The sequence below is a fragment of the Oryctolagus cuniculus genome, chromosome 6 (genome assembly GCF_051225735.1).
Source record: "Oryctolagus cuniculus isolate XC-2025 breed Fujian yellow rabbit chromosome 6, ASM5122573v1, whole genome shotgun sequence".
NCBI classification, from domain to species: domain Eukaryota; kingdom Metazoa; phylum Chordata; class Mammalia; order Lagomorpha; family Leporidae; genus Oryctolagus; species Oryctolagus cuniculus.
In genome coordinates, this window is record NC_142872.1 from 133,961,954 (window position 1) to 133,974,963 (window position 13,010).

Here is a 13,010-nt window from a genome sequence, read left to right on the forward strand (position 1 = left end):
CAATGATGACTACACAAGTGTACACACTATAAAATGGCAGAGAGATTCATACACATTGAATTAATGTCAGTATCCTTATTTTTGTACTGTGCTATTGAGTAAAATGAGGTGAACAAAGGGGGACCCCTCTACTATTTTTACAACTTCCTATGAATATATTACTATTCTAAAATAAAAAAAAATTTGACACACAAGGACATTCACATCAAAATAAAATAAACCATGGCCAATTTTATTCAAATTCTCCAAAATTTATATTCAATATGTCATTTCTAAAATGTATGTCACTCTTTATACAATGGTTCCATTATTTCATCTTTATTTTGTAGTTTTTTTCATCTTTTCATTACAGTTCTTCAGTAGAAGCCAGAGTCTTGAGTTGCCCAGTTAGGAGCCTAAAATATGTAGAGAAACCGACAGGGTGAAAGAAAAATACTTTCCAAAACAGCCAATACAGAAAAAAGTGACATAACACATACTTTAGCACTACTACTGCCAAGCTGCTTTAAGGCTTTCACTTTGCAATCACTTAATATGAGTTGCCCCGTCAAAATGTCACCTGATACTGGGGCCTGTGTTGTGGCATTAGCAGGTATCCCACATGGGCACCAGTTCATGTCCTGGCTGCTCCAGTTCCCTGTCAATGGCCTGGGAAAAGCAGTAGAAGATGGCCAAGTGCTTGGACTCACTCCACCCACAGAGGAGACCACATAAAGCTCCTGGCTTCGGCCTGGCTCAACCCTGGCCACTCTTGGGAAGTGAACCAGTGAGTGAAAGACCCCACCCTGCTTCTAACCCTGACTTTTAAATAAATAGATAAATCTTAAAAAAACAACAAAAATTCAGGGTTGGTGTTTTGGCACAGTGGGTTAAGCTGCTGCCTGTAACACCATATTCCATAAGGATGCTAGTTGGAGTCCCGGTTGCCCTAATTCCAATCCAGCTCCCTGCTAATATGCCTGGGAGGGAAGTGGAGGATTGCCAGTCTTGGTTCCCTGTACCCGTGTGAAAGACCCAGATGAAGTTCTGGCCTGGTCCAGCACTGGCCGTTACAGCCATCTGAGGCGTGAACCAGCAGATGGAAGATTTCTCTCAGTCTCTCTCTCTTCCTCTCTCTAACTGCCTTTCAAATAAATAAAATAAACCTATATTAAAAAAAAGTCAACTGATACAGGTCTGCCCAATTAAAAAGAGAAACACAAACATTGGAACAATAATGGATAATGTTATATATAGAAAAATACAATATAAAAGTAATTTTCCAGGCTCAGCTATTCTTGGCCTTGGCTGGGAAATGAAATTCCTATTCTAATTCATCCTTCTCTTTTAAAGCTAAAGGACTAAGCTAAGGACAACCCAGCCCCTAAAATTTAATCTAGTAAGGCCACTGAATGTCCCATAACTGCTTCTCATGCCTTCCTATTCTCCAGTTACACATAATCATGTCTAAAGAGAATTAAAGATGGTTTTTGGACTCCAAAATTACAGGTACATTCAAGTTCCTTCAACACCTAACCGGGCTCACTACCAATACAGGGGGCTAATGGTTATTTTTGGGGTTTTTATTTTAACTTATTTGAAAGGCACGACACACAGACACAGAGAGATCTTCTATTTTCATCTGCTAGTTCACTACTGAAATGATTCCAACAGGGGCCCAAGAACTACAGCAATTAACTGCTGCCTCCCAGAGTAAACAGAAGGAAGCTGAATTGGAACCACAGGCAGGACTCAAACCCTGGCTCTCTGATATGGGAAGTGGTCTTCTGAGGCAGCAGCTTAACTTTCCGTGCCAAAATGCAGCCCCGCAGAACTATCTTTGAGATTTAAAGAGCATAACACTTATCATAGACTCAGAAGAGGACTACACATGAAAATTATCACTTGCCAATGTCAAAATTGTATGTTGAAAACCCTGGATATTAGTTAATGAAATCACACAGGAAGAGTAAAAGAAAAGAAAAATAGTTTAACTAGGAACATAATTTTTCCCCAGTTTCCTGACTAATGTATATAATAAATACAGGAAAAAATTGCATTTAGTCATTTCTTACATAAAACATTCATTCTCTTAAGTAGAAATACAAAGACAGATACAATGAATAGTAAGATGTTCTCAAATGGAGTTCAAGTAACAATTATGTTACACTATTGCTAAATTCCAGACAGAATCAAAATCTGTGATTCTTACCTCTGACCTACTATTCTGATTAAGTTTCTTCTCAATATTCATGGCCAACATCTGGCTTCTAAAAGAAAGGCTTTTGGTCTTTTCAATCACTTGCTGATAGGGTGAGACTGCATTGTTTCCCATAACCACGTGGCCCTAAAATGAAAACAGCAAAATTAGTCTTTTATTATGCTTTTTGAAGTTTTGTTGATTTATTTATTGGAAAAGCAGAGTGACATAAGAGAGGGAGAGACAGAGATCTTCCAGCCACCGGTCCACTCCACAAATGCCCATGAGTGAATTCAGGAACCAAGAACTCCATGCTGACATCCCCACATGGGTGGTAAGTCAAGTACTTGAAACATCATCTGCTGCCTCCCAGGTGCACTAGCAGAAAGCTTATTGGAATCTCAGGCATTCCAACATAGAATGCGAGTGCCCCAAGCAGAAGTTTGACGCACTGTGCCATAACACCCACCCCTGTGCCTTGTAATAGTAATAAGTCATGAGTATGACCTAACAACACTATGGCACACATTTTACCTATTTTTATAGGGATGACACCATTTATCCAGTTAAGGAAAAATGGGAGGTTATTGCTGCTGCCTAAAAATATGACATATTAAACTCTTAATTGAAGAAAATGTTCTAATTTAAAACTCCCAGAAGGATGAAACAAAATTAATATAATACTTACTAATTTGGAATCAATCTTGGCATCCAGTCTTGCATTCCTAATCAAATTCACAATCCACCTTTCAGCTTCTTCTGGAGTCATGTTCAGTTTATCTGCCAACATACTAATTAAAAAAAAAAAAAAAAGTTAAATGGGCCCTAAGAGTTACTTTTTGGTACACAGTGTTTGATCCATATTCTGCACTCAGACTTGTAGTTATTTCTAGGTCATCTTCTATTACATATCATGACTATCCGCATTGTTCATACTTATATTGTCTTGGACTGTCCATAACCTATTCTACTTCACCACATAATAAATCCCTATAGGAAAGGTATCATGTTCTGCATTTATGGAAACCCTTCCAGCTTCTAGAATAGTACCTTACACTTGGCAGGTGCTCAACAAGTAATGTAAGGAAGAAAATATTTTATGATATATAATGATTATATGACATATAATGATTATATACAAACAAAGTAAACCTTCTACAAGGAGCATCAGCATCTAGTGAAAAACCTCACTGAAACTCATGACTGCTGTGGAAGTTTCTGGGATAAATTATACTCTATAACCTATATGGCTCCTGAAACACACTCAGGAAGGGAGGATGTGGGATGAGGGAAGGGAGAGAGTGTGAGATCAGTCTCAAGACCCTGACCTAAAATAGGTATTGGAATCCATATTTTATAGTTTTCCAATTCATAATCAGATTGAAGAGGGCCACTACATTACTTAGTTTGTAAGGACCAAAGTCAGTAGGTAGCCAGTTAGTATCTAATATTTAAGGTTTTAAAGTGTAAGTGCATGCACACGTGGGTACATGAACTGTTTTTTGTCTTCACTGAAGATATTACACATGTTCAGCTTTCCAGTGTAATCACTTGGTTTGATTACAAGAATTGGAATATCATAAAAACCACTTCTTGAAATATTCTAAGCTAAAATTCCTGATCTGACAGCATTCCCATCTCTAAAATGTAAACATTCAGGCCAAGGCCAACTCCAGAGGTCTCAAAAAATTGTAACCAACCACTCCAGCTAACAAAAAATGTCTGTGGAAATAATAGAATCTTTCTGCTATCTTTATTTTATGTGTTTATTGACATGGAGCGAACAGAATTTCATTCAGAATGTGAAAATTAAGTTGGGCTATTAATAAAATATTCTAAAACTAAATATATGAAGAGATAATCATTTAAAAATTTTCCTTGACTGGCTCAGAATTAAAAATGACACCATCAGTAAGGAATATAGCCAACTAAACCACAAAGTTCCGTGGACTTATGTCAAAATTTTGTTTTTCATGTTTTCATAAATAACTGCTGTAAGCACACTTTCATAGCAAACAAACAAAAATTAATGCATTAATTCACATGGATTTTACTCTATCACCATTATTTAACTAAATCTCATTTCTTAAAAATAGACTTATTTATTTATTTAAAGGAAGAGTAACAGGGAGAGACAGAGGGAGAGAGAGATCCCCTAACTGCTGGTTCACTCCCTAAATGGCTGAGCTAGGCTGATCTGAAGCCAGGAACTAGGAGCTTATTCTGGGTCTCCCATGTGGGTACAGGGGCCCAAGAATTTGGGCCATCTTCTGCTACTTTCCCAAGCACATTAGAAGTTAGATGGAACTGAAGTGGAGCAGCTGGGACTTGAACTGGTGCCCATATGGATGTTGGCACTGCAGATGGCAAATTAATCTGCTATGCCACAGCGCCGGCTCCCTTAGTCTCATTTTTAAAAAGCCATTATAAAATTGGGAGATATGCCATTTTATAATTCAACAAAAAGGCTCTGTTTTTTATTTTAGAGACAGGCAAATTTCATTTTCTTCTGCACTAAAAAAAGGAAAACAAATTAATCTAAAGGTAAAGGACAAATTTTTCTTAATACATGGAAAAAGCTTATGGATTTCAGCAAAAGCAGTGATAAGGAAGAAGTTTACAGCAGTAAATGCCTACATTTAAAAAAAAACAGATTTCAATTAAGCAAAAGAACTTTTAACAATGCAATTCAAAGAAAGTAAGAATAAACCAAATCCAACATTAGAAGCAGAAAATAAATAATACAGATCAGACAGGGGCTGCTGCTGTGGCGTAGCAGGGTAAAGCCGCTGTCTGCAGTGCTAGCATCCCATATGGGTGCCGGTTCAAGTCCTGGCTGCTCTACTTCCAATCCAGCTCTCTGCTATGGCCTGGGAAAGCAGTATAAGATGGCCTAAGTCCTTGGGCCCTTGTACCCACGTGGAAAGACCCAGAGGAAGCTCCTGGCTTCAGATTGGTGCAGCTCCGGCCATTAGCGGCCCATTGGGGAGTGAACCAGCGGATGGAAGACCTCTCTCTCTCTCTGCCTCTCCTCTCTGTAAGTCTGACTTTCAAGTAAATAAGTAAATCTGTTAATAAAAAAAAATCAGACAGAAATAAAGGCAATAAGAATTTTTTAAAAATCTACAAAAGAAACAAAACAAAATTTGTTTTTCTGAGAAGATAAAAATTGATATATTTGGTTAAATTAAGAAAAAAAATCATACCAAAATCAGAGATTAAAAAGGGAGACATTACAACCGATACCACAAGAAATATAAAGGACCTTTAGGGACTATAAAGACAACTATAACCAAACTGTAAAACCTAGAAGAACTGAAAAAAATCTGGACACGAAGGAATTAAATTATAAACAGACAGAAAACCTAAACAGACCAATAATGAGCAATGAAATCAAATCAGTCACAGAAAGTCTTCCAACAAAGAAAAGCCCAGCACCAGATAGTTTCGTTGTTGAATTTTACCTAACTATTCTTTTCAAACTTTTTGAAAAATTAAAGGCAGAGAATTTTTGCAAATTCATTCTATGAGCCCACCATTACCCTATCAAAGCCAGACTAGGGTACAACCAAATAAAAAACTGATGAATCAGTCTCTGATGAACATAGATGAAAATTTTCAACAAAATATTAACAAACTGAATCTAATAGTACATCCAAGAGGTACAGCATGATCAAGTGGAATTTACCAAGGATGCAAACATGGTTCAACATATGCAAATCAATGAACAGGTATATCACACCAACATAATGAAGGACAAAAACTAAATGAACATCTCAACAAATACAGAATAGACTTTCACAATTATCCCTTCATGATAAAAACTGAACAAATTAAGCATACAACACATCTGAATCAGTACCATCTATGACAAACTCATAGCTAACATACTGAACTGCAAATAGTCTAAAGTGTTTCCTCTAAGAAAAAACAAGACAAAGATGCCCATTTTCACCAGTCTTAGTCATCAGGATACTGGAAGTCCTAGCCAGAGCCACTGGGCAAGGGAAAGAAAGAAAGTGCATCCAAATTGAAAAGAGGAAGTCAGTATGTTTGTACACAACATGAACTTACATTTGAACTGATAAATTAATTCACTAAAGTTATGATATACAAGATCAATATATAAAAAATCAGTAGCATTTCCATACATCTATAATGAACTAGCTGAAAATGAAATCAAGAAAGCAATCCATTTACAATAACTACAAAAAAATCCAAGAATAAATTCAACCAAAGAGTAAAAGAATTCTACAGTGAAAACCATAAAACACTGGTGAAGGAAAACTGAAAATGACATAATGAAATAGTAAGACATCCAGTGTTCATGGATTATAAGAATTAATATTGCTAAAATGCCTACACTACCCAAAATGATCTCTACACATTCAATGCAATCCCAACCAAAATACGAATATTCTTCACAGAAAAACACCTCCCAAATTCATAGTGAATTACAGAAGACCCTGAATAGCCAAAGCAATGCTGAACAAAAATGAACGCTGGAAACAAGAGAATACCTGACTTTAAAACATTACAAAGCTATACTTATCAAATCAGCATGGTACTGGCATTAATACCAGATACACAGACCAATGAAACTGCTTCAAAAACCACAAATAAATCCATATATTGACAGACAACTGATTTTTGACAAAGGCACCAAGAGTGACATTGGAGAAGGAACAACTTCTCAATAAATAGTGCTGGACATTCATAAGCAATTGCTTCTTAGCCTTTGGCTAAGATCAAGTGTATTCATAAGCAGAAATGACAAACACCCCCCACCCCCATTTCTCACTATATGTATTAAAAAAAACCCACTCAAAATGGATCAAAGACTTAAATGTCAAGATCCTAAAGTATGGAGTACTAGAAGAAAATATAAGAGGAATTAATTCAGGATACCGGTCTGGGCAGAGATCTTTCGGCTATGACCTCACAAGCTCAAGCAACAAAAGGAAAAATTGACTAACAGGATTAAATCAAACTAAAAAGTCTCTGAGTACAGCAGAGGAAAAAATTCAGATGATGAAAGAAATTATTTGTAAAGTATGCCTCCAACAAAGGATTAATTTCCAGAATATTTAAGAAACTGTCAAACTCCATGACAAAACAACAACAACAAAAAACCAAAATGACTTGAAACCACAACTAGATACCACATCTTCCTGGTCAGAATGGCTATTATCTAAAAAAATGGCTATTAACTAAAAAGAAAACAGGGGCTGATGCTGTGGGATAGTGGGTAAAGCCACTACCTATGATGTTGGCATCCCCAGTGGGTGATGGTTTGAGACCCAGATATTCCAATTCTGATCCAGCTCCCTGCTATTGTGCCTGGAAAAGCAGCGCAAGATGGCCCACGTACTCTAGCGAGACCCAGAAGAAACTCCTGGGTTGTGGCCATGTGGGAAGTGAAGCAGCAGACAGATCTTTCTCTGTAACTCTGCCTTTCAAATAAATAAATAAATCAGAGAGAGAGAGAGAGAGAGAGAGAGAGAAAAGAAAACAAACAAAAGACAAATGCTAATGCTAGCAATGGTGCAGAGAAAGGAAAGCTCTTAAACACCACTGGTGGGAATGTAAATTATAACAGTTTTATGTAAAACAATATAGAAGCTCCTCAAAAAACAAAACAGAACCATCATATAATCCAGCAATTCCACTAATGGGCATATAATCAAAGGAAAAGAAATCAGTATGCTGAAGAGGTACAAACTTCTGTGTTTATTCAGAACTGTTCACAACAGCAATATAAGGAATCAACATAAACACCCATTGATTGATGAGTGGAATGTTAGTCAGCCATAAAAAAGAATTAAATCCTAGCATTTGTGACAACACAACAAGCTAGAGGACATTCTGTTAAGTTAACATTCTGTTAAGTGAATTAAGTCAGGCATAGTAAAACAAGTATTGAGTGTTCCCACAGATGAAACTAAAATAGTTGATCTCACAGAAATAGGGAGTAAAATAGTGGTTAACAGAGTATGGTATGGGTGGGACGAGCAGACAGAGAATAGCTAAAGGGTACAAGGTGCAGTTGAGGAGAAGGAATAATTTCTAATGTTCTGCAGCAGAGTAACTAAGGTTGACAACAATTAACCGTGTATCTCAAAATAGCTAACAGAAAGGATTTTAGATGTCCCCAACAAAATTATCAATACATGAGGTGATCAATATACCTACAAATTATGTCAATTAAAAACAAATATATAAAAAAATAAAAAACCTAAAAGCATTTTCAAAAAAGATTTTCCTATAACATACTAATCATTTTACTCCAATTAGCACAAACTAAACAAATTGTATTCTCAGGACCTGTATATTCTGCTTTTAAAAAGTAGAAACATAACTTTCAGATACCAATTAATTATCTGTAGTGGGTAAAAATTTAAAATTATTATATAAATCCTATTCAAAGACTAATAACTAAAGTGATAATGAAACATTTAGTGTTGAAACCTGGATTCTGATGATCTGATTCTCCTTGCTGCCTACATCCAATGAGATGTCTTATCAATTATTTTTTCTTACTGCTTCTCATCTAAAGTGACTTATTCTCGTCTCGATACCAATACTTTGTGTACACCAAATATGCCAATGTTCTAAACCACTTCAAGATCTTTGCACAATGCTGTGTTGTTTGCTTAGATGGACCATTCACACTTTTCTTCTCGTGGCTGTTACATGGGTGACAGCTAACATAGCACCCTCATAAGCCAACCAAAGACACCACTCCCAACTATGATTTATTTATCTGTTTGACACTTTCATAGCCCAATTATTTTTCCCATAGTATTCAAAACACTGTAGTTGTTTTAAAAATAACTTCTACAAATACTATAAATCCATCTTCCTTGTTCACTGCTAATATAATCAGTAATTTGCATATTGACCATCACTCAGGAATCAATTAATAATATTCTTCGTTTGACTGCTGTTCTATACACTATACTAGTTTGGGTTCTATTACTATTTCCTAGTTTTTTAACTAAACTACCTCTTGAGTCTCTCCTCAATATATTTTATCTGGCTTAGCCTTAAAACTCAACTGATCAGTTTACTCCCAAATTCCTTTGAAAACTTTTAACAGAACCTTTATACCAAACAAAGAGAATTCAAACTTCTAAGTTGCTCATTCATGGCTCTATATAATTTAACTTTCCAGCCTCCCATTATTGTCCTTTATGAATTCCATATGCTAGCCAAACCAAACTAATTCTCTTCCTTCCTGTCATTCATTCAACAAAATATGAACCTTATTACTTGCTAGTGACAAAAATACCATCTTTTCCTCAAGCCTCCAGAATTAAGCTGGCAGGCTGGGAGACAATCATCTAATTCCCCAAATATATAAACAACACTCAATATAGTGAGGAAAAACTGGAAGATTTAAAACGCAGTTCTAGTCTGGGGGTTTAGGAATATGATAGGAAATAATAATAGGAAATGATAATCTCAGATTTTAAAACAAAACTCCACTCTATGCAGCAACTCTGGAATTCTCTTCCCTACCTCTTTCTTTATATCCATATTCTTATATCTCTTATCTGACAACTGCTAGGGCAACTTGGCAACATGAATCAAGACCCATAAATGTCTGCACGCTCTGAGCTATAATCCCAGTTTAGAGATTTATTGTTTGTTCTACACTTGTTGATCCTTTACTTAGTAAATCAAGTCACAGAAAAACTTGAAATAAGGTCCAAGAAGTATTGGTAAATAATTGATGGCGTTTCAGGTTATCTAACCTACCAATCACTGTGAGAGAGAATTAAAGAATGTGGCCAAGAGTACAGTTTAAGGAACATGAAAATATTCAGTAAAAAAATTAAATGATTAATCAAAATTCCCAAATATACAAATCCATCCTTCTAATTTTCGTGCAAAATGAAGAATTTCTTAGAAAAATAATTCAACCCAGATTTTTGACACAAAAATAATGTCTTGTTATTTAAATTACACCAAAAAATGTCAACCTTGTATACAGGTAGCTTTATTTTCTGTAAGTTCCTACATACATCTTTAAATTGACTAGTTTTCCTGTTCAGCTGACAGAAAAACATAATATTGAAAATGTTAAAGAAGATGTGCACAGAATCATTAAGTACTACTTTAAAAGACATAACAAAGTTAAGTATTTCATCCGTAGTTTAATTTAGTTAAGCACGTACATGCTTTTAGCACAAAATCAGATACTTGTTTTTGTTTCTGGGCAAATTAATATTAGGTGTCTCACTTAAGAACACAAGATACATATATCTAAATTTAGGGATTCGATGAAGACTTCAACTCTAGACTGATTTTCTATCAAGTATTTAATGCCTGATCTTTTAGAGGACTCCAATGTCTGAACCTTCCCCACAGCCCCCATCTATCTACTCTGTATTCCCCATACTAAAAACTAAAGATCTGCAAAAATAAGGACTTGGGGACAGTTTCGTATGTCTTACTAATAACCTCTTTAAATAATCTGGCTTTCCAAATTTTATCTGATAAGCACAATTTATTACAAATACTGCTGATTTAAGCATTAGGATCTGGAAACCTCTGGCCAGATTTTTACTTAACACTGTGGCCAAATACTTAGCATTTCCAAAGAAAATCACTCCAAGCCTTTCCTAATAGTATGCTATGACAACTAATTAAATAATAAATGTTTAAGTGCTGACTGGGTTTCACTGTAATATTGAGAGGAAATGGAAAAAAGAAAACAGGAGAAAACTGAGAAACTAAATGCTTCACGTGACAACTGAAAACTCTCAATAATTTTCCAATATCTTCAGTAATCAGAAATAAGTTAACTCAGAAATAACTTGTATAAATACAAGTATAATGGCCTTTGAAACCATTTATTGAAAACAATTTATCTCCATGAGGAAATGAAGCTACTTCTCCTATCAGTGAGTGTAATTCTAAATATTGATTGTGCAGTAACAAGAACTTCAAGAAAAATACTCAGACGTAAAATACTACTTAATAGAATAAGCAAGTAGAATGATTTCGTAAGTTAAAGAAATACAAGAGTAGTTGGAAAATACCATCTTTTATAAAAAGCCAAAACTTATCCTGGTATAGGGAAATTATATTAATGAATGCTTCAACATATTTGTCATACACATTCAAAATATTATTTCCATACTTTGTTTTTATCTATAATTGAAAACTGGTCCACGGATTATTTAAAACAGCTTTTAAACTTCAAAAACACACTGTGTCTGATAAGCTATTCAGCTATAAATTCAACTATATTAAACTCCACTATGATAATCTTTTTTGACAGATGTTACATACTTTATGATAAACAGATTTGTATCCTTATCCTACAAATCTATAGGGTTGTATATAAACTTATAAAAACCATTCTTAATATGCATTTTTATAAAAATGTGACTATCATATGTGTTTATAGGCATTTAATCAAAAAATCTCTTTACAGAGAATGTTCCAAATCACAAATACAAAGAGTTGTTTAATAAACCATGGGCTGAAAATTGAGCTATTCAAGATTTGAAACACATCCCTTGGGGAAAGGAAAAAGGGCAAGAGATACATCTTTTCACTTCCCCCAGAAGACAGAATATCAAATAACTTTAGTTAATTACAGGCAGACACAGATCAGCATAAACTTACAAGTGGAATAATTTGTCATAACGAGTACTCAGTGGGAAAAACTGTAATTTGGGGCCCAAAGATACTCCATTTAGAGTTATGAGGGGTCATAGAATCTTCTCCCCAACTTCTCTGATTTTCCAATGTACAAAATATACTCATGTTATTCTAGTTCTTCCATTTTTTTCGAAACACCTATTATAATTTGTGATTTCATGTATTTGTATACTTATTTCATATTTATATCTTCCTCTGAATTTTAAAGTCTTAAAGGGTGAGCTCCCTATTTTCTGCTCAGAAGAAGTATTCATTAATATTTGTAATATCTTCTTTAAACAACTATACTATTAGATATATTGCTATTAATTAATATCAGCATGATGATACATAGTGTATTTGTCTTCTTTAGAAAGCTGGACACATCTTTTAGAAAAAGTTTTGTAAATTCATAAACAATAAAATTATAGAAACAGAGAACAGAGGAGTGGTTGCCAGGAATTAAAGAGGATAGGAAGGAAATATGGCCATAAGAGAGCAACTTGAGAAATTGTGTGGTGACAGAAATGTGCTTTATCTTGACTGTCAATATCCTGGTGGCCAATATTTTATTGTGGTTTTTGCAAGAGATTACCATAAGGGAAAACTGAGTAAAGGATGTAGGGTATCATCTTTATTTCTTAATGCTGACTTATGAGACTATAAAAAAAATTTACTTAAAAAAAAACAAACACAACATTTTACATCAAAATTACTTAGAAGACCTTTTAAGAACTACAGGGTAGATACTGGAGTTTATCCCCAGAACATACTTTTGGCTTTTAGGAGGCAGGCTCAGTCAACAATTATTGCTTTGCCATCCTTTGTTGCTTTCCCAGGTGTTAGCAGAGCTGGATCAGAAGTGAAGCAGCTGGGACTTGAACCAGTGCCCACATGGGATGCTGGCATTGCAGGCCATGGCTTTACTTTTACTGCCACAACACTGGCCCTGAGAACAACTACTTTTTACTCTACATATTGCTTAAATATAAATGTTAGCTCTGTTGGTTGTTATGAATTCCAACTCTGTGGAGTCTGTTAGAGATTTTTGCTGTATTTATAAATGTACAATATTATATATATTATTTTCAACTGCAGTATTTCTAACCCTTTAAAGCAGCCTTAAAATATGAAGACTAAGGACATAAGGCATTATACTAAACATATTAAGTTGCTC

General features: G+C 35.0%; 1 protein-coding gene across 1 annotated transcript in view; it reads right to left on the reverse strand.

The window, feature by feature from the left end:
- Positions 1 to 211: 211 nt before the first annotated feature.
- EIF3E (eukaryotic translation initiation factor 3 subunit E) overlaps positions 212 to 13,010 on the reverse strand; it is a 44,777-nt gene continuing 31,978 nt past the window's right edge. The window contains exons 11-13 of the mRNA XM_002710732.6: positions 2,868 to 2,970; positions 2,192 to 2,326; positions 212 to 395 (exon numbers count right to left, since the gene is read on the reverse strand). Of these exons, the coding sequence (XP_002710778.1) occupies positions 357 to 395; positions 2,192 to 2,326; positions 2,868 to 2,970 (277 nt within the window). The 3' untranslated portion in view covers positions 212 to 356. The remainder of the gene's footprint in view (positions 396 to 2,191; positions 2,327 to 2,867; positions 2,971 to 13,010) is intronic.